The following is a 26,622-nucleotide window of genomic DNA, read 5'->3' on the forward strand; positions in this document are numbered from 1 at the left end:
CCTAGATACTAATGACATCCTAAAAAAGTCTTATCCCTCTGTTTCAGCAGAGTTTGACTTTCTAACTCAATGCAAAAAACACTTATAATTCCAGTGGGATCAGTGGTTCAGATCTACCTTAAATTCACAAATATATTTCTTTAAATGCGATCCATTAGTAGCCTAAGAACTTTTCTTCTAGAAAATTATCTTAAGGAAAAATAAAAAATTCAGATGAAGCTTTATCCCAGGATGATTATCATAATATTATTTATAATACTGAAAAACCAGAAACAGCCTAAATGTCTAATAGTGAGTAAACAGTTAGATAAATTATGATATATTCAGAAGATTACTAAGAAACCATTGTAAATATTTTATGAAGAGTATTTAATGTGTACAAAGAACTTTTAATGATGTGGGAGAATGATAGTGATATAATGCTAAAAGAGAAGAGAAAACTTGTTATGAAATGGTACAGAGGATGCCAATCGTTTTTTTAATGCATTAAAAAAATTGAAAGGAAATATCCCAAAATGTCAGAGTAGTCTCTAGTTGAAGGAATTATGGGAGCTAAAAAAAAGGAACCCAAAGCATTCTTTCTACTTTCTGTACTTTTAAAGTGACTTGCTATGTACGTGGATTATTTACATGGTCAAGAAAAAAGTAAAAACTTTGAAAGTGCTGTGTACGTGGTTTCCGCTTTTATTTTCTTTGATGGATGATTGCACATCAGCAAACCTATGCTAACTACTTAGGCCGGTCACGACACACACGTACAGAAGTCACATGGGCTGTGCCCAGCTGGCTGTAGCTTATGTACATCAAGTTACACAGGTGGACTTGCTAGGCTGGTTAAAGTACACCACCAAACGATGGGACACGGTTGGGTCAGGCTGCCTCTCCTGCCTGCCGCTGTCGTTTACAGAGGTCTGTGTGTTGGGCTGGTGAGTGGGGTCCTCTGGCACTCCTTCCGGGGGCCCCTGGGGTTGGGGAAGAGCGCCTGGGTCAGCATCTGCTTGGGGGTCCCCTGCTTGTCTCCCTTGCCTTGGTGATGGAGCCTCTGGCATTTTGCTGCCTCTTCCAAGCACTGGGCATGCTCCAGCCCAGGCTCCATCCCCTCTACTCCACATACCTGGGCAGCCATTGCAAGGGAAGGAAGAACCAAGAGCAAATGGACAGGGTCCCGGTGTGAGCCGTGCCCGGGCATGGGAGGGGAGGAAGCGGGAGACGTGACCGTGACACCACACACAAGCTCACTTTTACAGATGGGCCTCTGCCTCCAAGGTGTGTGGGCTGTGTGGAGCCCTCCAGGGCACAGCCCCTGGGAAAGGACAGCAGAGCGAGGAGGGTAGACGGGGGATGTGTCCAACAGGGTGCTAGGTTGTTGAAAAGTCGCAACTATACACACCTGGGGGTCATGCCCCTCTCCCAAGTCATTTGCACGGTGGGTTAGGTACAGCTAGATAGAAGTGGAGATACATTTTTTTTTGAGGAAGGACCTTTTCCTGGTGGTTTGGATAAACAGTGAGACAGACTCCTGGGTTCGGCATGCTCTGGGGAGGGCCATGCGACGGGGAGGGGCTCCCTATTGCTACACTCTGTACAGGGCGGCTGGGCCCGCCCGCTGCGCCCGCAGCCCCGGCGGCAGTCAGTCACAGGCTTGCCTTCAACCCCTTCCGCCTTTGAGAGCTCTTGGGCCCCAGTGACATGGGGGCTGTGAAGACAAGTGGATGGGAGGGGGAGTCCCCGTGGCCCCAGGGGCACCCCACACGGGGGCTACATGATACTGCACTGGGTAGCCCCACAGCAATCCTTGATGAGTGCCAGCCCGGTCTTGGCCACTGTGGGCTTGCTAGGCGGGGGCTCTGCTTTCTTCTCGGCTCGGGAGCCTGCAGCAAGGTAGGAGCACAGAGAAAGAGAGGGAAGAAGGGAGAGAGAGAGAGAGAGAGAGAGAGAGAGAGAGAGAGAGAGAGAGAGAGAGAGAGAGAGAGAGAGAGAGAGAGGTGAGGTAAGGAGAGCCCTGACCATCTGCAACCCCAGTCCCATCCCAACCCCCAGCCAGACCTTGCTTCACCTGGTGATGTGGAGAGCTGGCATGCATTTTATATGGTCATACTGACTGTTCCCACTGGCCTTTCAGGCCTCAGCTTCCGGTCACAGTTTATAAACCTTATCCTATTCCGTTCTCCCTGCCATTGTATCTGCCAAGCTTATCACAGGGCCTGGCATTCAAGCAGTAGTTGGTGAATGACAAAATGGAAACTTTGTTCAAGTCATTCTAGTCTGAGAGCTCACATCTCATTCATTAGCTGTTCAGATACGTCTTCCACTCAGTCTCTGTTAGCTCTTCTTTGGGAATGTCTATGAGATGTAAGTTGGGCCTTCTTATTCTATCTTCCATGTTTCATTCCTTCTCTTTCATAGTTTCCATCTTTTTGTCTCTGTGCTGCATTCTGGGTGGTTTTTTCAGCTCTGGTTTCTAATTTATGAATCCTCCCATCAACTGTATCTCTGTATCTAACCCATTGAGTTTTTGCTTCAGTACTGTAACAATATTTTTTTTTTAGAAAGCCAGGTGTTTGCAAATCTACGTTTTCTTTCTTAACAGCATCTTGTTCTATCATTTGTGTTGAATTCCTTCGCATTTTAATAATTTTAAATATATTTGTCTCTTTTAATAGTCTGTTATTTCTAGTTCTTGGGAGAACAGGCATTCTCTTTTCTCTTTGTTGATTCAAATGGACTCCATTCATTGTGGCTCCTTTTAATTGGTTTTACATTTTTGGTTATCCTTATTTTATTATTTTATTCATTGATTTCAGAGAGGAAGGGAGAGGGAGAGATAGAAACATCTATGGTGAGAGAGAAGCATCGATCAGTTGCCTCCTGCATGCGCCCTACTGGGGATTGAGCCTGCAACCCGGGTATGTGCCCTGACTGAGAATCCAATCATGACCTCTTGGTTCATAGGTGGATCTTAACCGCTGAGCCACATTGGCCAGGTTGGTTTTATATTTTTATTGAGAGCTTATCTTCATGGAGGTTATCCTATATGTGAACTGTGTACGTATTATGGAATACACTGAAGGGTCCCTATTGAGCAATTTTGCACTTGCTTTGCTGGGGTCCCAGAAATTTCACTTTTTTTTTTTTAATCAGTTTTAATTTTTCCACTTGGGTTCCCAGCACCAGACAAGTAATTTAAATTTGGCCCCACACTTAGCCTCTTGAATGTGGTGCAGGCTTGGTGTTTTGATTTCTTGCTATAACCCTACTCAGAAAGCAAGTTTCCTTACTCCTCCACAGTGCTAGGTGGAGTTTTTCTAACTCCCATGGATTTACAGGGGGACCAGGGACCATGTGCCATGCTATTTTAGGGGCCTGCAGAAGGGACCATGGCTCATCTCTCTCTTTATTCCCCTATTCTTTACAACTGTATTTTCCTGGGATGTTAACGGATGACCAAGGAAAACCGGGCTTACAACTGTAGTCATCAGCGGCGGCTTTTGGGTTTTGTCTTCCTAGCAAGGTTTCTAGCCCTTTTTACTTTGGTAACAGTTGATGTCCCTGTGGCTACAGGAGTGAGCATGTGACAAAGATCTGGCCAATCACAGTATTTTAGCCACTTGATAAAAATGATGGGCCGAAACCGGTTTGGTTCAGTGGATAGAGCCTCGGCCTGTGGACTGAAAGGTCCCAGGTTCAATTCCAGTCAAGGGCATGTACCTTGGTTGTGGGCACATCCCCAGTAGAGGGTGTGCAAGAGGCAGCTGATCGATGATTCTCTCTCATTGATGTTTTTAACTCTCTGTCCCGCTCTCCTCCTCTCTGTAAAAAAAAATCAATAAAATTAAAAAGGAAAAAAAAAATGATGGGCCTAAGACATGGGAACAAAATCCAAGAAAGGCCAATTAGCATCTTTCCCTGATATTTATATACTTACATACCAGCAGAGAGAATCTGTGCTACTGCCTCAGATCTTTTGCTAAGTTTTATGGCTCTGGAGTTTTGGCCTCACAGAGGAGAAAAATGGAGCTAACATAGAGAGAGGGGCACAGATGAGAAATGGAAGGAAAGCAAGGGTTCTAACAGTGTCCAGTCCCTGAAGCCCTGGTTCTTGTTGCTCTTCTTCCAGATCCTCTGTTTTGCTAGGGACAGTTTGAATTGGGCATCCCCTTGGTATAACTGATAGCAACCTCACTGGATCAACAAAGAGAAGACAATTCCTTGACAGCAGGACCATTATCAGCTTATTATGCTAATGAACATTAGAACCTTCCATACAGAGGGTCAAATATGCAGCATTTCCCAAACTTACTTCACACAAAACCCTTTATGCTCTGAGTTTCTTGTGAGACTAATATTCTGAGAAACGTAATTCTGGTTCCACTGCCTTAGAAATTCCAACTCCAATAGAAGCCAGAGCTCCCACCTCCTTGCCTCAGTGGCCACCTTGCTCCTCCTGTAAAACTCATCAAACTGAGTGGTTCGAGAATGGCAGCTGCTGCCAGAACCAGCTCCACAGTTTGCAGAACCAGTGCAAAATGAAAATGCAGGGCCCCCTGTTCCAAGATTCTTAAGAATTGTAAGACAACACTAGCTAAGCACTGATGCAATCACAGGACCTCCTAGGCATGGGGCCCTGGGCAACTGCACAGGCTGCACAGCGATGAAGCTGCCCTTGCCTGCCTTCATCCCGTGCACAGGTTTCACCTCTAAAAAGCATTTTGTTTTGCCTTCTTTGGACCCCACCCCTCTTTTAAATTTCCTTTTCTCTTGGATGGGAAGAGAAGAAATAATGTATGCACTCACTGGCTGGAGATTTAGTTACTTTGTCTAGAGGTTTTAACTTGATTCTCAGGAAATCAGCCATTTCCTTGTCTTCTTCCTGCTCCCTGTGAAGACAGATGTGTAAAGACAAGAGGAAAGTAGAGTAAGCAGGGAAAGCATCAAGGAGCTGAGGAAATGAGGCAAGAGGTTACGTGTGTGGGGCCATGTAATGGGCTTTGTGGGTGGTGCATGCACGTTGTTGTGTGTTATATATGGTTGATATGTGTATGTTGTGTGTTATGTGTGGGTGGTAGTTGTGTGTTCTGTGTTATGTATGTGTGGTGTGCATATGTTTTCTGTGTTATGTGTGCCTGGTATTTGTATGTTGTGCTTGATAAACCTGCTCTGAAGCAGACACATAAGGAAGGAACAAATGCCTAACTGAAGCATAGATGAGACCCCAGGGTAGAGGAAAGGAGTTAACAGAGCCCAGTCTCCCTTCCAGTGTTCAGGGAGCTGGGCAGCACCTCTCCTGACCCTGTACCTTTAAGTCACCCTAGATACCTGTGCTTCCACACGATACTTGGCAAGTCTCAGAGGTGCTTCCATAACATACATGGCAGGTCACCTCACCTCTTCCAACAGTCACCAGGAGCAAAGACAGTGGGCCTGGCTGAGTTAGGCAAGGCGCATCCCAGGGGCCTTGGATGACCCAGGAGGACACACAGAGTAAAGAGGAAGTTGCCCTCTGAGTTCGAAGAGGCCCTATGAGCCCCTCTCCTTGGGAAGGGCTCCAAAGGCTTTGCTCCAGGACAAAAATATTCAAGAGTCATCATTCATGTTTCCTGGGCTCAGCCTCCTCCAGAGGTAAACCATGGCTCCAGGGCCCCTAGTTGTCCAAATCCAGGGGATGGGTACATCTGCAAATAGGAGGGGCATCGGAACCACCAATGAGGAGAAAGAACAGAACAAGGCTAGGAAGGGGACAGGGCAGGCAAGGAAGCAAGTCAGTACAGTGGCAGGGTTTCTGTAGAAACCAACAGAAGTTCCTAGAAGTTGCCTTGATGAGTTCAGAGAAAGGTCAGTGAAGAGAAAATGTGTAGGAAGCACACCTGCATTTATGTGATGTAATTTCTCCCTTCTCACTGCCTTGAATGACATTCAGTTAAGTAAGACCCACAGGCATTTGCAAGACGCTAGAGCTGGATTTGAGTTTCTCTTGAATGTGAAATGGGTTCTCAGGCCAGAAGGCTGGGGTTCATTTGGATCCAGTGTTAGGGGACCCCTTGGATGAGGCCATGCCTGTTGGGCAGGGCTGTGAGTCCCAGGAGCAAACAATGGGTTTGGAAGGAAACTGAGGGCTGTGCTACGGCAGCCTGGTACCCACTCACCTTAACCGCTCGACCTCTGCATCATCCACCAGGAAGTCTCTCTTCTGCACCAGTCTGTGGATCTTCTGGATTAGCTCGTCCTCTCTCTGCTTCTGCAGCTTGGTTTTTTCTTTTTCTGGGAAGAAGAAAGCATCAGCAAAGAAACAATTGAGTGAAATTGGTGGAAAACACTTGCATCTGAGGGGCCAGGGTTGGAATCCTGGATCTACGATTCTAGTAGTTGGGTGAACTTAGAGAAGCAACTTAGCCCATTTGAGCTTCAGTTTCTTCCTCTGTAAAATACAACCAGTGAGGCTTAAACGCAGGGGCATTAGTAAATGGCTTAGCAGAGCTCAGATGTGGTGAGCGCTCAGTAAGTGGTAATGAAGCAGCAAGGGGTTCCTGCTGAAGAAGGCAGAGGGTGAGAAGGGCTCAGTGGGGGTGCTGGGAGAGAAATACTCCATAGCAAGGGCATCCAATCTGTCAGATTCCACGCTGATGGCATGAGTCCTATCCCAATTACCCAGGGCTGGAATGCCAAAGAGAAAACAAAGGAACCAGGACTGGAAATGAGGACTGAGAAAACCACAAGTGCATCAGCTCTCTCTGCTCAGACCCCTTCAGAAGATAAAGTAAATGGGCAGCTCATCCGTCTGCCTGCCTAGGGCTGGCACTGGCAATTTCCTCTAGGTTTAGAGACAGAATCAAGGTGAAGAAAATATAATATTTGGATAAGAGACAAAATCAACTTCTTTCATTAACCAGAAGGAAAGTGAGGAAGGGGGAAGAATTTCTGGCAGCCCCTGGGTTCCTGACCATTGCTACATTGACAATGGTGGCATCGCTCTTCCTATAGTTGGTCCCATGGGCTTGTTAGCATGGCAGAGTACCTTCCAGCCTCAGCAGGTAAGTTCACACAGTGCCCACAGACTCGCCATAGTACCCTGATTGCTCAGCTCTCTCAGGAGGTCCGGAATGACTTGCAGGTCCCCAAGGAAATGAGAACGTCCCTCCCCAAATTAGTCACCCTGTTTTCTATCTCTTTTCCGTTCAGGCATCCCCAGACTCCCAGGTACTCAGCTGCAGCCCTCCACTCATGCAACTCACAGGAAAAGCCACCTACTCAAAGTGGTCTGTGCCAGCTACAAACCGGTTACTTACCCAAGTCTCCATACCACAGGCCAGTGCTACTCACCTGCTTGTGTGTCACATACCTTTTCTGCTGGTATCCCTCACCTGTCTGCAGGCATCATCCACCTGCCTCCAGGCTCCATCCATCTGCTCACTGGCATCACCTACTTGCCCAGAGGCCCACCCACTTATCTGCAGACACTGTCATTGATTGGTGATGTGACCTCTTTCTTGTCAACATCACTCATCTACCTACTTGCCAATAAGAACCACCAGCTTACCAACTTGACCCACTGCTTGCTGCCATCGCACAATTGATTCTTAGCATCTCAATGTGCTTGCCCGTGCGTCCCTCTAACATGCATTTCATCTCCACCAGCACCTCATTAGCCCAGGCCACCATCACCCCTCCCTGGACCAAGCTGTGGCCTCCTCGCCAATTTCCCTGGCCTGTAGCTCCTATCACAACTGTGAGCCCTCCTTGTAGAACCAGACAGTCCTGCCTTGATGCCCAACTTTCTACCCCTCCCAGCTGTGTGACTCTGAGTACAAATGATTAAATGCCCTCCAGATTAACTATTTACTGAACCAAGTACAAAAGAAACACATACTTAATGAAGGAAAAGAAAATCAGGTAACATAAATGTGCAAATGGTCAGTGCTTAGTAATTGAAAACTATTATATTTATACTAGAGGCCCAGTACATGAAATTCATGCATTGGCGGGGAGGGGGGTGGGGGGGAGGTGTCCCTCAGCCCAACGTGCACCCTCTCTAATCCAGGAGCCCTCAGAGGATGTCCTACTGATGGTTTAGGCCCACTCCCCTAAGCTGCAGTCTGGCCTCTCTCTGCAGGAGGCAACCGGGCTGATCATCAGGGGAAGATGCCACCCCCATCAGCTGCTGCTACTGCCACTGCCGGCCGCCTCAGCTTCCAAGGTGTTTTCATCAACACAGACTCCAGTCCCTTCACCACAAAAAAATGACAACTTTCTTTAGGCATTTTCAAGATGTCTCTTTCATAGGATATGACCTTCCTTCCTTCCTTCGTTCCTTCCTTCCTTCCTTCCTTCCTTCCTTCCTTCCTTCCTGTCTTTCTTTTTTCCCTCCCTCCCTCCCTCCCTCCCTCCCTCCCTCCCTCCCTCCCTCCCTCCCTCCCTCCCTCCCTCCCTCCCTTCCTTCCTTCCTTCCTTCCTTCCTTCCTTCCTTCCTTCCTTCCTTCCTTCCTTCATTTTTTTCCTCACCTGAGAATATTTTTCCATTAATTTTTAGAGAATGTATAATAGAAGAGAGAGTAAAAGACAGAAAGAAACATCAATGTGAGAGGGACATTTCGATTGGTTGCCTCCTGCATGAGCCCTAACCAGGGCCCTAGCCAGGGAGGAGCCTGCAACCTAGGTACATGCTCTTGACCAGAATCAAACCCAGGCCCTGCGGTCAGCAGGCCAAGGCTCTATCCACTGAACCATACTGGCTAGGGCAGGAGATGACATTTCTTATCCCCTCCAGCAGCGGACCTTCATTTTTTCCTCCAGGAATGAGGTGGGAAAACCATAGATCACCTTCTTGGATTCTTATTACCCAAGTTACCAAGAACACTGCGAGTGGCTTACAAGGAGCTTAGCCAATGAGCAGTCAGAAAAGGTGTTTCCTCTGCAGCTCACGCACACAGGCGGGATTGCTGGTGCACCGCGGCTGGCAGGCCCTGTTCTCCGTGGGCCTGCGCCATCCGTGGCTTGCCTCACTGCGCACGCCGTCCTTTCCCACCCACCTGCCTGGGCAGTCTCCTCCTGAGCACTCGTGACATTACAGTGTCCTGAACAATTTGCATATACCTCTTTATACTATATAGATTCTCTGAGGGTTTTTTTTTTCTTCTCATTCTCTGAGGTTTTTGTTTTCATTTATTCTAGGTTTCTCAACCTTGACACTATTGATATTTGTGCTGGATAAATCTTTATTATGGGGACTGTCCTGTGCATTGTGGGATATTCAGAAGCTTCCCTGGCCTCCTCCCACTTATGCCAGAAGCACTTCCTCCCCGAGCTGTGACAACCAAAAATGTCAGCTGATTGCCCAATTTGGGGGGGGGAAATTGTCCTGGCTGAGAACCAGTAGTTTAAACCTTTCCAATAATCAGGTGAGGGTGGTACTATTTCTATGTCCAAGGGGAAGGTGACATCCCCTCTACAGCCAGTTCTAAGGCAGCAGTGGTGATGGGAGGATCACATTTTGTCTTGTTCTTGAGAAACCCTCAAGGCAGGAAGGGTCCAAGGTGTTTTTGTTTTTGTTTTTTCTGTAAATTATCTTCTGACCTTGGCTGGTGAAACATAATTTTCTTGGCCATTCGGTGCTCTCTCTCCTTAATATTTTTATTGATGTGTTGCCTGAAGCATCATTCCCTGCCCCTCCCCCTAAATTCAGCTAAATCCATCTAGAAATCTGACACTGATCCAGGGAATACAGGGAAGACTCTTAACAAGGAGTCAGGGAGAAGGTGAGAGAGGTGAGGGGAAATGCAGGAGAAATAAGAAAATGTTAATATCTGAATTTCCACACAAAAGCAATTGGGACAATACAATTTTCAGGGGAATTAATGTGACCGGCATTAGAAACCTGGGCTCTGTAATTAACTGGCCCTATAGCCTTGTGCGGCCTATGTTTCTCAGCAGGACAGTCCATGGCATTTGGAGAGGAACATTCTTCATATGGAACTGCCTCCAGGCTGCAAGTTTTAGCATCCCTAGCCTCTACCCACTGAATATCAGTACTAATTTCATCTTTATTTAAACTTTTGGGTTTGCTTCATTGTGTATTTAAGCTTCAGAGAGATAGAGTGACTTGCCCAAGGTCAAGGCTGTGGCCAGAATTAGGACTTGAAATGGATCTGCCTGACAGTTGTGTTTGAATCACAGGATCAGGGAGCACTGCACTGCAAGAATGTGGTCGTGTTAGGAGACCAGATAAACACTGTCTTCCAGCCCCAAGGCAGTACAGATGGGGGGGGGGGGGGGGAGCTCTGAGCAGCTGGAGTCCCAGATGCTTACCTGGGATGGCAACCAAGTTCTGCAGCTCCTGCTTCAGGTCCATGATGTCGTTGCACAGCTGAATGTCATCCATCCTGGGGAAACAGCACACCGCCGTCAGCAGGTTACACTGAAAAGCATTCCACACCCTGAGCACCTCCCCAATTTCAATGAAAGGAAATTGTGGGAAGGGGTGGCCTTTGTAAAGGCCATACATGCTTTTGTAGAAGTTTTCCCCCAAAAGAAGAAAAATAAAGATTTCCCTATATCTCACTACTTAGAGATGATCAGTCACTACTACTAACACCTTGATAGTGTTCCTCCCAGTCTTCATGTGCCTGGCTTTTGTTTGCTTGCATGAGCAAGCTCCGTCCGTGGTCAGCAAACTGCGGCTTGCGAGCCACATGCGGCTCTTTGGCCCCTTGAGTATGGCTCTTCCACAAAATACCATAGCCTGGGCGAGTCTATTTTGAAGAAGTGGCATTAGAAGAAGTTTAAGTTTAAAAAAATTTGTCTCTCAAAAGAAATTTCAATCATTGTATTGTTGATATTTGGCTCTGTTGACTAATGAGTTTGCCAACCACTGAGCAAGCTTATGTGGCAGGTTCAGTGTATTCTTTTATCATCTTGTTGTTAAAATGTTTAAACATTACAGAAATTCACAGCATAGACAGGGAAAATCTCACTCTGTCCTTTAGAGATAACTATTTTCAACAACTTTGTATATATTCCTCCCGATTTAAAAAAAATGTTTATGCTTATACTACCATATAGCATATTGTTGTTATTATATCAACACACATGTTGTAACTTTCTAAAATTTAATGATATATCTTGGGTATCTTTCCACATCAGAACATGCAAATCTTCTCATAATGGCTGTATACTATTCCAGTGTGTTGCTATTCAGTGATTTATTTAACTGTTCCCATATTCCTAGACATCTGGGTGGTTTCCTCATACATTCCTAGGATAAATTCCTAAAAAAGTAAATTCCTAGAAATGTAATGGCTGAGTCCAATATCATGAACACGTGCATTTTAATAGCACTTTTCAAACTGTCCACCAACAGTGTGAAAGGATGTTCACTCCCATAATCTCAGTAATCAGGTTTCATGGACAGTTTGCTTTATGTACTGTGTGTGTGTGTGTATGTATGTGTTTTTTTGCAATATTAACTCATCTTATTGTAAACTATATTTGTAATGGCTGCCTGAAATTTCACCGAGTAGATTTATTGGGTCTGTTTTCATTATGCCTGCATCTTAGTTTATTTGGATTATTTGGTGTGTGTGTGATGGCAGCTATAGAATCTCAGAATTGGAATGACTGAGTACAAAAGGCTTGGCATGTCTGGGGCCATTGAGATACATTATTAAACTGCTTCCCCTTGAAGGAGGTGGGGGGTATATGCCTTTATTCTGCAAGTCTTTATTGAGCATTTACTACGTCCGCCACTGTCATAGGCTCCAGGGAGGCAGCAGTTTCTCCTGCCCTTATGAGCTGAAATGTAGGCAGAGGAGACAGTGGGTAAACACAAAACAAATGCTAAGAAGAATAAAGCAAGAGCGGGGATAGAGTGGGCCAGTTTGGACACAGCATCCTACTGTCCCAGGAAGAGACAGAGGGAAGCATTAATATTCTCAAAGGGCTCAACTGTGCCCACACCACATATGAGGGTGGGGCTGGGACTAGAAATTAATCCAAGTCCACTGATCTGCCTCCTTCCACAGCATCTTGGCCAAGAACTGGTCTGTTCCCTCCACGGTGTCATCCACAGACTAGCCCTTTGCTGGTCAAGCATTGCCCATGTTACCCTTTTTAATCCCAGTATCCCAGCTTTCAGGACAAGAGGCATGGACATCACACTTTAGCCCGTGTCTCCTGTTGCCAGAGGCACTCCAACCATTTGTCAGGCCCTGTCCTGGATCGTCCTGAGGTGGCAGCTGCCTCGAATAATCTTGGGGAATTGCCAGAAGCATACACACTGTTCCCTTTGGTTTCTATCAGCAATAGTTCAACTAGTGGAGCTCCCTGGCCCTTTTCCACAGCTACTATGCAGATCAGGTTACATCGGTGGTTCTTAATGGGGACAATTTTGGTCCCCAGGGACATCTGACACTATCTGGAGACATATTTAGTTTCTATAACTGGGTGTGTGTGGAAGTGCTACTGGCATCTAGTGGGTAGAGTCCCAGGATGCTGCTCAGCACCCTGTAATGGGGAGGATAGTTCCCCTCAATAGAGAATTATCTGAGCCAAGATGTCAATCATGCTGAAGCTGAGAAATCTAGGGTTGCACCATGCAGCTGACACAGGTCCCGATCGATCATTTTTCCCCCCAGAGATCAGAGAAGGAAAGGTGGCGAAGTGCTTAGAGGCAAGAGTACTAACACCAAACAGCTCCAGAGGGGAGGGAGGGGGGCTTGCGCCAGTGATTTAACATCTCTGAGTTTCTGTCCTCATATTTAAAATAGAAATTTTAATAGCACTTCTCCCTAGGATTATATGCACATCAAGCATTGAGACATCCATAGTAAAGTGCTTGGAAACTGTTATTATAATATCATTAGCTGCTAGAAAGAAACAGGGAGGAAAAGGTAGAAAATGCTGCTGGACAAGCAGTTTATTTGACAAATGGAGCTAACATGCTCAACCTTTTAAAAAACAAACAAACAAACAAACAAATACACACAAACACACACACACACACACACACACACACACACACACACACCACCAAAAAACCTTGATTATTTTTCTCTATGAAAGTTTTAAAATAACATTCCTATCTGATCATAGAACAGGTCCCTGATCACTAGAAATTTTGAAAAACAAACAAGTATGAAGAAGGAACCTAAAATTATGCCTAACCTTGACCCACGTGCACCCAGAGGTCAATGTTCACTCCCAAGTATTTTGGTGTATTTCACATCAATTATTTTTATGGATGTAGCCCAGGTGTAGCAGACTTGCGCCTTGGGTGACCTTAGTCCATCTCTAAACTGCACTCAGCATGAGTTTGAGTCCTCCCAAACACATCCAAATCCAGCACACATTAACAAGCGAAATGGAGTTCTGATGCTCTCACAGGGAGTCAGCACTGTGGTTTTCCTCAACTCTCCCTCTTGCTGCCAGGCAGTTTCTCATCTTTCTTTCTCTTCTTCCTCTTCCAAATGCCTCATAGTTAAAGGAGGGTCAGCTTTGGTCGTCAACTTAAAAACCCCAATTGGCAAAAGCAAAGATTAGTGGTTTTTAATATTTCCCCAGGAAAGGAGCTTGTCTTCCTCCCCCACCTCCCCCAACACACACACACACACACACACACACACACACACACACACACACACTCCAAGCTGTCTATCAGAGCATTCCACTAATGAAAAATCAGGTCATTTTCTGGAAGATGGAGGATGGGTTTCACCAATAAAGAAAACAAAAAGTCAACGTTTACTGAACATGTACTATGTGCTGGTCATTGTCCTCACCACTTTCCATGCATAAACTCATCTAAATCTTCACGGCAGTCATGTGGAAGAGGTATTGTTCTTATCTCCATTTCACAGAAGATAAAAAAGAAGTCAAGCAATGTGCCCAAAGTCCCACACTGGCATGTGGATGCTGGGATTTAGCCCAAGTTCGTGCCCTTGATCACTTCCCCATGGTGTCTCCCCTCCTCTTGGCTGTATGAGTTGCTGCTGACATGGTTGGTTGCCCACATAACCGACCTTCCTCTTCCAAGAGCCCTGACTTGTTTGGGAGGCAGTGTCTCCATCCTTTGATGGAAGCCAGTTACCTCAGCCTGTTCAGGCTGCTATAACAAAAATACCATAGGCTGGGTGGCTAAACAACAGTCCTTGATATCTCAGATCTGAAGAGCTGGGAAGTTCAAGATCAAGGTGTTAGTTGATTTGGATACTGGTGTGGCTTCTCTTCCTGATGTGCAGATAACCATCTTCTTGGTGGGGAACGAGATCACTCATCTCTCATTCACCAGGGCTTTGCCCTCGTAACTTATCACTTCCTGCCCTGGTCAGGTTGCTCAGGTGGTCGGGGCATTGTTCCATACACCAAAATGTTGAGGGTGTATGTTTAATTCCTGGTCAGGGCACATATGGGAGGTACCAATCAATGTCTCTCTCTCTCTCTCTCTCTGATCCTCCTCCTCCTCTCTCTCTCTCTCTCTCCCCCTCACCCCTCCCTTCCATTCTCTAAGAAAAAAAGCAAGGAATAAAATATATCCTCAGGTAAGAATTAAACCCCCTCCTCTCCCCCCAAAAAAAGAAAAAGGAAAAAAAAAGAAAGAAAATGACCTAGTTGGAAGCCTAGTGAAAACCAGCAGAGACAATGAAGTGAAAGCTGAAGCAGACTGACAGAGGAAAGGAGTGACTTTTTAACATTTATTTGGATCCTTCTTTTATAATTTGTGGATGCGGTGGACATCTTGGGATGGCTGGGAAGAAGAAATGCCTGGTCATAGAGATGGAGCATTGGACCTGAGTCCAAGTCCTACCACAAACCTCCTCTATGACTAAAAGAAAAACTCTGATTTTCTATACACTCTGCACACTTGACACCAAATGTGTGGGTTTTATGGGGTCCCACCCCATGTCCTCTCCCAAGCAATTCTCCAGTTCCCAGTGGACACTCACTAGGTGTCTACACTCTAACTCAATTCTGATACTCACTGCCCAGAGTTATCATAGACCCTGTAAGGCTCAGGCCTACTTCAGACGCCAATCAAAAGTCCAGGCCACCAGTACTTCTGACCAACTCACTATGAACTGGGGGTTGCGAGGAACCCCTCTTCAGGTTCTATAATTTGCTAGAACTGCTCACAAAACTTTTACCTGCATTCACTAATCTTATATAATAAAAGCCTAATATGTTAAGTGTCCAAAATTTGTTCAACTGTTCAACCAGTGCGGCTATGACACACACTGACCAGCAAGGGGAGACACTCCAACTAGTAGGTTAGCTTGCTACTGGGGTTCACGGATGGGGACTGGGAGAGATGGGCTGGTCATGACTTGGAGACCACCCACAGTTCCTCTCCCCAGCCCCAATTGTGCACTGGTGGGGTCCGTCGGCCTGGCCTGTGCCCCTCACAATGAGGATATCAGAGAGCCAGTTTTGGCCTGATCCCCACAGGCCAGGCTGAGGGACCCCACCAGTGCACGAATCTGTACACAAGGCCTCTCATTTATTATAAAGGATACTAGAGGCCCAGTGCATAAAATTTGTGCACAGGTAGGGTCCCCAGTGGCTGTTGGCTGCCGGCCGGGGCCTCCCTTACCCCGGCTGCCTGCTGTCACCTCCAGCCAGGGCGTTCTTTTGCACCCGCCTTGGCCTGGCACCTGCTGCTCACCTGCTCCACCATTCTACTGCAATCCTGCTCTCATAGGGGCCCATCAGGGCCAGCAGCACCTCCACAGCCACCTGCTGCGGGCACTGCATCGCCACCCCCTGGTGGTCAGCTCACATCTAACTCCCACCCCGAGCTCCCACCCGTGTGTCAATTTGCATATTAGCCTTTTCTTATACGGGATTATAAAGGATACAGATGAACAGCCCATGGAAAGGAACATAGGGTAAGGTATGGGAAAGGGGTATGGGGTCCCACCCCATGTCCTCTCCCAAAACCTTCCCAACACATCCACGTGTTCACCAATGTGGATGCTTTCCAATCATCATGTTTTAGGCATTTTATGAGGCTACATCACATAGGCATGATGATTAATAACTCAATCTCCAGCCCTTCTCCCCTTGCCAAAAATGGGGGATGAGGCTGGACGTCCCATGCTCCTAATTATGTCTTGGTCTTTCTGGTGACCAGACCCCATCCTGAACCTGTCTGGGGCCCCACCCATCTCATCAGCACACAAAAAGACACTCTGACCACTCTGGAAATTTCCAGGGTCTCAGAAGCTCTTGTGTCAGGAGTGGGAGTCAGAGAACAAATAGAATAAAAGGTGTTTCCATCGCCCTTATCACTCAGGAAATTAGAAGAGTTTCAGGAGCATTTTGCCAGGAACTGGGGGGCAAAGAGCAAATACATTTCTTATTATACCACGATAACTTTGAACAAGCTATTCCCCTCCCCAGACCTCTGCTTCCTCATGTGTAAAACGAGGGGTTTCAATGATCCCTAGAGGCCTGTTCTGTCAGTGCATAGAGGAATTTTTAAAATGCTTTAGAGCCAGTCAAGTGCGGATCTCAGTTCCACCGATAATTGGCTGTACAACTCTGGCAAGCCCTAACTGCTCTAGGTCTCACTGTGGAAAGGAATAATACCTTTGCCTTGGGATTATATGAAAATGAAATAAGCGGGCAGTCCTGAGCTTGGTACATACATCATAGGTACATAGGAAAGGCTACTTCTGTCCACCCCTCTGCTCTGGGTAAGTAAGGTGAGTCACTGAGCTGTCAGCTGGCAGACACTCCTGAAAAATATTAGCCAACATTCCTACGTCAAAGGATTAGTCTCCTGTGCTATTTCAATTTCCTGAACGCTTAATGGCCCTGAGATGATGAGTGTGTACATTTGTTTAGTGTTCTCTGATTAATGAGCTTAAACGCTCTTCCTGAGGGAGAGTAAGTGCTGAGACAGCTCCAGGGAGCCTGTGAGCTCAGCCATCTCTCAGCGTGACACTGGGGATCCTGTGCTCAGGTGACTCATCCCTGAAAGGGACACCTTTGTGATGCATTGCTGGAGACCATGCTGCCTGTTTCTCCCGGTGGCATGCTTATGGTCTGTGCGTTAACCGGCTTCTCACTGGGTTGTAAGCAGACCCTCATTCCTGGATGTGACACGGTTTCTCCAAAGCATGTCACCTCCCTCAAGCACAGATTATTCCTCTCTGCCAGGGGTTTTCTATACTGACTCCATTTTGATTCATCCTAGAAAGAAAATTACTAACAAGGAAAAACTCATCAAACTTAGGGTTTCTGCCCTTTCCTGTATGTTCCATGTCGATGACAATTTCACCTGAAAAAATTACCAACTAAATATTGTTTAGGGTTGTTTTAAACTTAAAAGGACCCTAGCTGGTTTTGATCAGTGGTTAGAGAATCAGCCCTCAGACTGAAGGGTCTAGGGTTTGATTCCTGTCAAAGGCATGTACCTTGGTTGCAGGCTCCATCCCTGGCCCCAGTCAGGTGCAGGAGGCAACCAATTGATGTGCCTCTCTCATATCAATGTTTTTCTCTCTCTGGCTCTCCCCTTCCCTTCCACTCTGCCTAAAAAAAAAAAAATCAATGGAAAAAATATTCTCAGGTGAGGATTAACAAAATAAGTAAGACTAAAAGGATACTTTTAGTCTTTTCAAAATTATATAACTACTAGAGGCCTGATGCATGAAGAATCATGCAAGAATGGGCCTTCCTTCCCCTGGCTGCTGGCACCTCCTTTGCTCTGGCTAGAGCCGCCTTTCCTCCTTCCCATGTTGCCCAGAGGCCCGGAAAGGCTGGGGCAGTGCAGAATGCCTACGTTCCGCCCAGCCCCTGGCCATTCGGCACCCACGTATGAAAATTAGCTGGCCATCTTTGTTGGGTTAATTTGCATATTCACTCCTGATTGACTGGTGGGTGTCACAAAGAAACCAGTCAATTAGCATCCTACTCTTTTATTAGTGTATATTATATAAATAATACCTCCCTGTAAAAAAGTCAAACAAGCCAAAACTGGTTTTGCTCAGTGGATAGAGCATCAGCCTGTAGACTGAAAGGTCCCAGGTTCGATTCCGGTCAAGGGCATGTACCTTGGTTGCGGGCACATCCCCAGTAGGGGGTGTGCAAGAGGCAGCTGATCAATGATTCTCTCTCATCGATGTTTCTAACTCTCTATTCCTCTCTCCCTTCCTCTCTGTACAAAATCAATAATATATATATATATATATATATATATATATATATATATATATATTTAAATATATTTTATTGATTTTGTACAGAGAGGAAGGGAGAGAGATAGAGAGCTAGAAACATCGATGAGAGAGAGAGTCATCGACCAGATGCCTCCTGCACACCTCCCACTGGGGATATGCCCGCAACCAAGGCACATGCCCCCGACCGGAATCGAACCCGGGACCTTGAAGTCCCCAAGCCGACGCTCCATCCACTGAGCCAAATCGGTCTCGGCTAAAATATATATTTTAAAAAGTCAAACAATATAGAATTATAATCATAGCTGACATTTATTAATGTTTTTATACTATTAATGCCAAGTTCTGGGCCAAGAATTTTATATAAATTATCTCAATGAACTCTCACAGCAACCCTATGCGGAGGATATTATTTTTATTACTAAAGGCACGGTGCACAAAATTCATGCAAGATTGGACAGCTACTGGCACCAGCTTTTCTCTGGCACCTGGGACCTGGGCTTCCTTCGCAATCCTGGCTTCATCATGAAGGATATCTGGTCTAATTAGCATATTATGCTTTTATTATTATAGATCCCTCAGGTGGTGTTAGGAACTTGCTCAGGTCACAGAGTGATAGGAACTTGAACCCCAGAAAGTCTGATCTCTCAACTGAGAATATGAGTCCCATGTGGTAGATGGAGTTCAGGGACGATGGAAATCAGAGTAGTTTGGGGGAAAGCTTCTCAACTTCTGGTGCCATTTACAGGATGGGCACAATCTGGATGGCCAGGGGAAAAGGGTACCTCACACTCAAGTCGAGGGGGCAGTTGAGTCAAACACCAACTGCAGAAAGGGGTGTGGTATCCCGCATGTTTGACGGAGAAGAGACCAGCCAAATAGGATGTGTTAATGACATACAAGTCTGGGTTCTGAAGGACTTAACATGGGAGCCCTCTTAGGTTCTAGAGTGAGAGCATGGCACAATGTGTCTATGAAAGCCAGTTTGGCAGACACAGTGATCATTATGTGTGCATCAAGGAGCAAGAGTTTCCTCACTCTGAGTTTCTGTTTGAAGAGCTCACTGGACTTCCTGGAAGACAGGTTTGCTCATAAATTTTCAGCAGGACTGATAAATTATGTCCCATGGCCAAATCCAGTGCCTGCTTTGGTATACAATCCATCAGGTAAAACTGGTTTTTGCATTTTTAAGTGGTTGGGGGGTGGGGGAATCAAAAGCAAAATGACATTTTGGGATACATTAAAATTATATGAAATTCAAAGTTCAGTGTTTATAAATAATGTTGTTGTTTTTTGTTTTGTTTTTTTGGAACACAGCCATGCCCACTCATTTACATGTTGTCTTTGGCTGCTTTTATGCTACAACAGCAGAATTGAACAATTGTGACATAGACCGTATGGCCTGCAAAATATAAACTTTTTACTAGCCAGCCTTTTATAGAAAAATGTTGTGGGGTCCTGACCTTCAGAAAGAACCATCAGAAGTAATTAGAAACTAACCAAATTGCTAGAGATGGAAGAGCTCTCATCTTCCAAGGATGAAAAAATGAATGCCCAGAGAGAGGAATATTAATTATTGATTCAGTGATTTGCTGACTCATCCAATAAATCAATGATCTCAAACACACTTATTGAGAGCCTAAGGTGTATCAGGCTTCCTGACTCAATTTTCACTTCCAAGAGACACCAGGAATCGAGGCCTGCTATCAAGGCCACATGGCCGAGACAGCAGGGCTCTCAATGCTCTGCAGCTTTGACCGAAGGTCCAGAGCCCACTCCCACCTTCTTCTCTGGGTTCCAGCTGGGAGCTGGACTGTGCCCAGTGCATATAAAGTTGGCCAACAGATTTCCTGAGGACACCTGCTGATGCAATCTGGAGTTTCCACAACAGCATTTGCCCTTCACACCCTTTGCTTCACTGAAGGAGATATTAAATGTCTTCATTTCTTAGTTTCTACTTTTATCCCCCAATCGCTTGCCAAGATGGTGCCTAGACTGAGACATACAAGTTATCCCATTGGATGGCTCAGCAAGCTCTGAAGGAGAGAGAGGTTCTGGCCCTGGGTTTCTCTAATCCTAGCCCTGAGGCCCTGGGCTGAATGACTGGAAAAGAATTAAAGATGTGGACAAAGATTAAGATCTAAACAGGTGAGAGAAAGAAAAAAGAGGAGGAAAAGGTAAATGTGAAAGAGGAGGAGAGAGAGGGGGAAGACAGGGAGGAGGATGAAAGGGAGGGAAAAGGGAGGGGAAAGGGAGAGAAAGGGAGAGGAAGAGAGGGGAGAGAAAGGGAGCAGAGGGGAGAAGAGAGGAGGGGAAGGGAGAGGAGGGGAAACAAAATGAATGTCCAATAAAGTGCATTGGTTACATACATAATTTTCCAACTATATAAGGAAAAAATCAACAACTATTAAAAAAATTATTGTTTGCCAGCTTTCAATATTTTCTCAAAAGAAAATTGAGAAATGTAGAAAATATAATTGAGAGTGGAATAAAATTGAGAAAATACAGCCAACACAGACTGAGTCAAGTAAGACCCTAAGTGCTAGGGTAGCCAAATTTGGCAAATCATAACACAGGGTGCCCAGTTGGGTTTAAATTTCAGATAAACATCAAGTCATTTTTTAGTATAAGGAGGCCCCCATGCAATATTGGGAACATACTTTACAATGAAAAATGACCCACTGTTAACCTGAAATTCAGATCTAACTGGGTGACCTTTGTTCTCTTTGGCAATCCTAGGTGAGGATTGCGTTTTCTAAACAGGCATTAGCCCAGGAGGCCAGTTTTGTGCTTGGGGAGGAGGAAAGTCTGCAGGCCAGAATGGTTAGAATAATGGCCAATCTCCTATCTTAGTCCTCTCCATTTCCACTGGAGAGCCCTCTGTTGATGAGTTTCTAGAGATGTGGGGGTTTGAGAAAACAGCAATGAAAAGCCCCAAGGAGAATTAACAAAAATGGCCCGTGAAGTGATGGGAGTAGAAAATTGGAGACAATTTGGAAACATATGTCAAGGGGTTTGAAAACATTTAAATTCTTTAGTTATCCCATTTCTAGGATCTCATCCTAAGGAGATGATTCAGGGTACCATAAAGATTTAGCTATGATTATGTGCAATATAGCCTAGCTTGCAATAGCAAAAAAGCTGAAAGCGACCAAAATGTCCAACAATAGAAGGGACTGCTAAAATTATGGTATGTATGCATAATAGAATTCCACATTAAAATGGTATGCAGAAGAGATGTTATTGATATTTTTAAAAACTGGTTAAGAAATATGGATCCAATTTTTCCAGTACATATACATAGGAAAAAAAAAAAGATAGCAAGACTTCATTAAAATTTTGCAGTGATTATTGTGAAGAAGTTTTTATTTCTTTCCTTTGCTGTCTGTGTTTAAAATATTTTTTTATAATATGCATGTATTACCTGAATAATTTTTTTAAGTTTTATGTTTTACATTACTGTGGACTACCCCGTTTGTAAGAAATGTTCACCTGTCTGAATTCAAATAACAGACGCGGAGACAGAAGTTATGGCGAAAATGAGACTTTTAAATAGGTTCTCGAGAGCGAGTGTCTGCCCCTGAGCACAGCCTATTTACCAGTCCCTCCTCCGATTCCTCATTGGCTGAGTACCATGGGGTCACCTGTCTCCTCACAGGTCACCTAGGTCTTATTGTCTGCTATTGGGCAAACGGCTGAGGCCTTTTCTAGTTGCCTCCCTGTCCCCCTCTCTAGTTGAGACTGGCACCTTGGGGGTTTCCACCATGATGCTGGCTCACACCCACAGTTCTTTGTTCTTATATCCTCTTCCTCCTCCCTACCTCTTGTTTGCCCTGGGGAAATTCAGTAACCTTTTCCGTTCAAAGTTGACTACGCTGGAGATGGATCCCAGAGGCCTATTTCCTACACTTTCCTCAGAAGCACACACAGCCAGTCTTGGGTTACTACAGCCCCAACAGAAGCCCCTCTTGCCCTGGTCTCCTCAGCCTTATCTCTAGCCATAGAGATCACATTGAGCTGGCAGCCCATCTGCATGCTTGTGTGAATCCCGATCTGCATCCTTTAAGCCTTGGCTCCCTTCAACTCCCCTTCCCACCCCAGAACACCGCTGTCTCAGACTAACTCCTATGCATCCTTCAAGACAACCTCAGCACTCTTCTGGAGCCTTCCTGATGCTCCCAGCCTGGATCAGCTCCTCCGCCTTCATGCTGCCCCAACCCCCGGGGGACCATACCACAGCTCAGCTTCCTGATAATCATCTAGGCACTTGTATCTCTCCCTAAATAGACTGTGTACCCTTTAAGGGACTTTTGACTCTTCCCTCTGTGGTTTGAGCTGTCATCCATGCCTGACACATGGCAGGAAGCAAGTGATGAAGAAAGGAAGACAAGCTGGCAGGCGGGCAAATAGGAGTGAGTACACACAGTCCTGGATTTTTATCGAAACAAGGCCTCATGACTACAAGTGCATGATGGAAAATTTTCAAAGCCCATGATAGAGTCCCCACAAGGGCAATAGTATCAATCAAAGGCAGTGAGTCACAGGGCAATAGTATCAATCAAACACAGTGAGTCACTCCCCCCCGAGAGAAATCCAATTAAACATTGTAATCCAAGTGATCCTGCTTGGCATGCTGCTCTCAATGCAGTTTCTATTCTGAGCTCCCTCAGCATTTGGGCCCTTCTGTGCCTTCCATTCTCCACTACCTGCTGAGTTCCTGCCAGTGGGATGTCTCCTCTCCCAAACCTTTCCTCCCTGCCCCCACATCCATCTCTCTCTCCCATGCTGATACCAGCAAAAGCATTCATTTGACCCTAGTACTATCTCTTTTAATTCTACAATCTGTAGGGCGGGTTAGGTAGAAAGCTGGTTAACAGCCCCAAAGGCAATAAAACTATACGGCTAGCTTTTCTACTGAACAAACACTAATATGGGAATCCATGAGTTTGTAGTTGGCTAGACAGAGTGTGGGTGGCCCAGAACTTCAGATTGGCATCTGGATTGAAGGCAGTTTTGTGGGAGTGAGCCCTGAAACTTGCAAGATCAGACCGTAACTCCAAGTAGACAGTGTCAGAATTGAATTGAATTTTTGGATATCCAGTTGGTGTCATGAATCGGAGCATTGGTGTGGAAAACAACACATATTTATTTATTTTTTAAAAAATATATATTTTATTGATTTTGTACAGAGAGGAAGGGAGAGAGATAGAAAGCTAGAAACATCGATGAGAGAGAGTCATTGATCAGCTGCCTCCTGCACACCCCCTACTGGGGATATGCCCGCAACCAAGGTACATGCCCTTGACCGGAATCGAACCCGGGTTCCTTCAGTCCCCAAACCGAAGCTCTATCCATTGAGCCAAACTGGTCTCGGCAAAACAACACATATTTAATGTCAGGAGAAAAGCATGTTTGGTGTCAGAAGGGGTGATAAAGTTCATTTGTATAGTGGAACACACCAAAGAGGGCCACCCCAGTGACCTGGCCCCCAAGTCACGGATCTACACCTAAGTCAGCCCGTACTTACAGGAAACACCTGTTGAGAAAACCTAACAGACACCAATCACAATCCTCTAACTCAGCTTTGGCTAGCTTCGTTTATCCTAGAAAACAGGACCTGCTAGCCTTAGAAGGAGATCCTCAGCCACTAGCCAACCATGCCGTTTCATCTCTTCTAACACGCCATACAACTCACTCTTGCCCGAGATCCTGGAGGAAGAGTGCTCCACTAACTGTGAAACACTGCACTACCCCAACCCATGGACTGTTTTCGCTGGGATAAAGGACATCATACTTGTTTCTAAATTGTTTTTGTTTTGTCATCTGATAGTAGTGTCAGAAAACACTATACAAAGGAGTTTCAGAGAAGTAAAGCAATTTGCCCAAGATCACCCAGCTTACAAGCATCTTGGCAGGGACACCAGCTCTTAAACAGGCAAAACCCTGAAACTGGATCACTGTTTGTGCTGTGCTGACTACCTCCCACCACCCACCAGAGGCGACAGTCACATGGCCCTTGCTCATTGTGGCTAAGTAAGTGTTTTCCAATCATCAGTCATTTGCATCTGGAAATGTCTTCCAGATCTTATGCCCTCTCCACTATTACTTACTCAATATTTTTCTGAATATTACTAATTCAATATGCTTCCTCACAGAGAGGAAGGGAGAGGGATAGAGAGTTAGAAACATGGATGAGAGAGAGACATCAATCAGCTGCCTCCTATACACCCCCTACTGGGGATGTGCCCACAAACAAGGAACATGCCCTTGACCAGAATTGAACCTGGGACCCTTCAGTCCGCAGGCCGATGCTCTATCCACTGAGCTAAACAGGCCAGGGCTCAATGTTTTTCTTTTCTTTTCTTTTTTTCTTTTTTTAAATATATTTTATTGATTTTTACAGAGAGGAAGGGAGAGAGATAGAGAGCTAGAAACGTCGATGAGAGAGAAACATCGACCAGCTGCCTCTTGCACACCCCCTACCGGGGATGTGCCTGCAACCAATGTACATGCCCTTGACCAGAATCAAACCTGGGACCTTTCAGCCCGCAGACCGCAGACCAACGCTCTACAGCTGAGCCAAACCGGTTTCAGCTCAATATTTTTTGTTACATTGATTCACTTTTCATAGAAAATTTTAATGTAAAACTTTTTACAACATCATAAATGGAAAAACCAATATTTTTCCTTAGAAGACATGAAAATTAGTTAATGTTTTCCCAAATACTACCTAAAATCATCCCAGTGTGCACCCCAGTTCAGGAAAAAACGGGACCACCTGAATCTCATAAGGTCACACAGCCAAGATATCAACCAGGTCCCATCTCCAAGTCTAATCCTCTTTCAACCAAAACATGAATCCCTCGACAGTGTTTCTGGTTAACTATGCCAGGGCAGTAAGCAGAGTGGAACTAAAAGTCCCTCAAGATGGCCCAGTGTAACCAAAAGGAAAACCAAACAGAGACGACAGACAACAGATGGTCAGAGGGCTGATTCCTCCAGGCAGATACTGATGCCCTGGGCAAGGCTCCCTGAATTTAATCGCCGGAGCACGCAGGGGCTGAAGCAGACCTACTCTAAGCTGTTCTAGGAGCAGATGGAGTTTCCCCAGAACCGCTCGAGGACAGTTACGGTGGCCCTAAGAGGCAGCGGAAGCACCTGCAGACACGGACTATAGTAGATAATCACATGTTCAATGTGGGCAGAGGGTGCCGAGTTCCCTTTTCTTTTTTCTTTTATTTATTGTTTGATTTGAGAGGGAAGGAAGAGAGAGAGAGAGGGGTGGGGTGGGGAGGGAGAGAGAGAGAGAGAGAGAGAGAGAGAGAGAGAGAGAGAGAGAGAGAGAGAGAGACTTGTTCTTCCATTTATGTATACATTCATTGGTTCTTGTATGTGCCCTGATTAGGGATCGAACCCACAACCAGAGTTCCCTTTTCATGATCTGGAACAACTCATCAACCTTCATTTGGAGAAACCTCATGTCAAACCAAAATGTCAGTTTATTTAGGCATTTTCTAAAGTGTTGCTTTCAAAGTGAAATCAAGATCTCATTCTGTAAATGAACAATTTTTTTGTCTTGGTTCAAACTCTAGCTTCAAAACTCTTTCATAGGTTGCAGGAAGATTTACCTAAGAATTCTCACAGCTAATATGTAGAGGGGAACTTATAAAGGGCTAGGCTCTGTACTAAGTTATTTTCTTGTGTTATTTCATTTAATCTTCACTCCAACTCTATAAAGTGTAAACTGTTAGTGCAGCAGTTGTACAGATGAGGGACCTGAGACTTAGAGTTTACACATTCATTTAATTATAGGGCTGGGATTACATTTATGCACATCCTGCTCCAGAAACCACCTTTATTATTATTACACTCTAATCCCAAAAGCCCTCAGTGAAGAAGCTCAGAAATTCCATGTCTCCCAACTCTTGGCTTCCTCACTTGATCGCTTTAAAAAGTAAGGATTAAAAAGGAGACTGTTGTTTTTTTTAGAGCTTGGAATGGAGTGAACTGAAAGCAATCATTGCTGAATAAATTCCAATTCTGTTTATAAGCTTTCTGAAAGCTTATCATAATTTTATTGGTAAATATACCATCAGGTTCAACTAACGGGTTTTTCAATGGATTTCGAGGACGGATGTGATAATGAAGACAACAGATGGCATCGGAATTCTTATATACCACAGGAGACCTCAAACATGCATTTCTTTCTGATTCTGATCACAATTCTAAGCTAATGGAGGGAGAGGCACCTATTGCTGTGCAAGGAGACAAGCCAACACAGGGCAGTTTTGATACTTTTAGCCTGAAGCCAATTTTCATCAAGGAAAAAAAATGTTAAGAAAATAAGATGAGCCATTTGTAAGCAGCTGATGGACACCAGGATTCTTTTACTCCACCCAGAGAAGAGGTTAGGGGATGGGGGCCTATGCAATGGGGGTTGGAGTAATCACCCCAACTGTTT

The 26,622-nt window shown here is 45.3% G+C and overlaps 1 protein-coding gene across 1 annotated transcript in view; it reads right to left on the minus strand.

Annotated features, from left to right (window-relative positions):
* Nucleotides 1–664: 664 nt before the first annotated feature.
* The window catches only part of BMERB1 (bMERB domain containing 1), a 90,948-nt gene continuing 64,990 nt past the window's right edge, over nucleotides 665–26,622 (minus strand). The window contains exons 3-6 of the mRNA XM_084881177.1: nucleotides 10,300–10,373; nucleotides 6,144–6,258; nucleotides 4,795–4,877; nucleotides 665–1,871 (exon numbers count right to left, since the gene is read on the minus strand). Of these exons, the coding sequence (XP_084737303.1) occupies nucleotides 1,759–1,871; nucleotides 4,795–4,877; nucleotides 6,144–6,258; nucleotides 10,300–10,373 (385 nt within the window). The 3' untranslated portion in view covers nucleotides 665–1,758. The remainder of the gene's footprint in view (nucleotides 1,872–4,794; nucleotides 4,878–6,143; nucleotides 6,259–10,299; nucleotides 10,374–26,622) is intronic.

This window comes from Pipistrellus hanaki (genome assembly GCF_964339955.1).
Source record: "Pipistrellus hanaki genome assembly, chromosome: 4".
NCBI classification, from domain to species: Eukaryota; Metazoa; Chordata; class Mammalia; order Chiroptera; family Vespertilionidae; genus Pipistrellus; species Pipistrellus hanaki.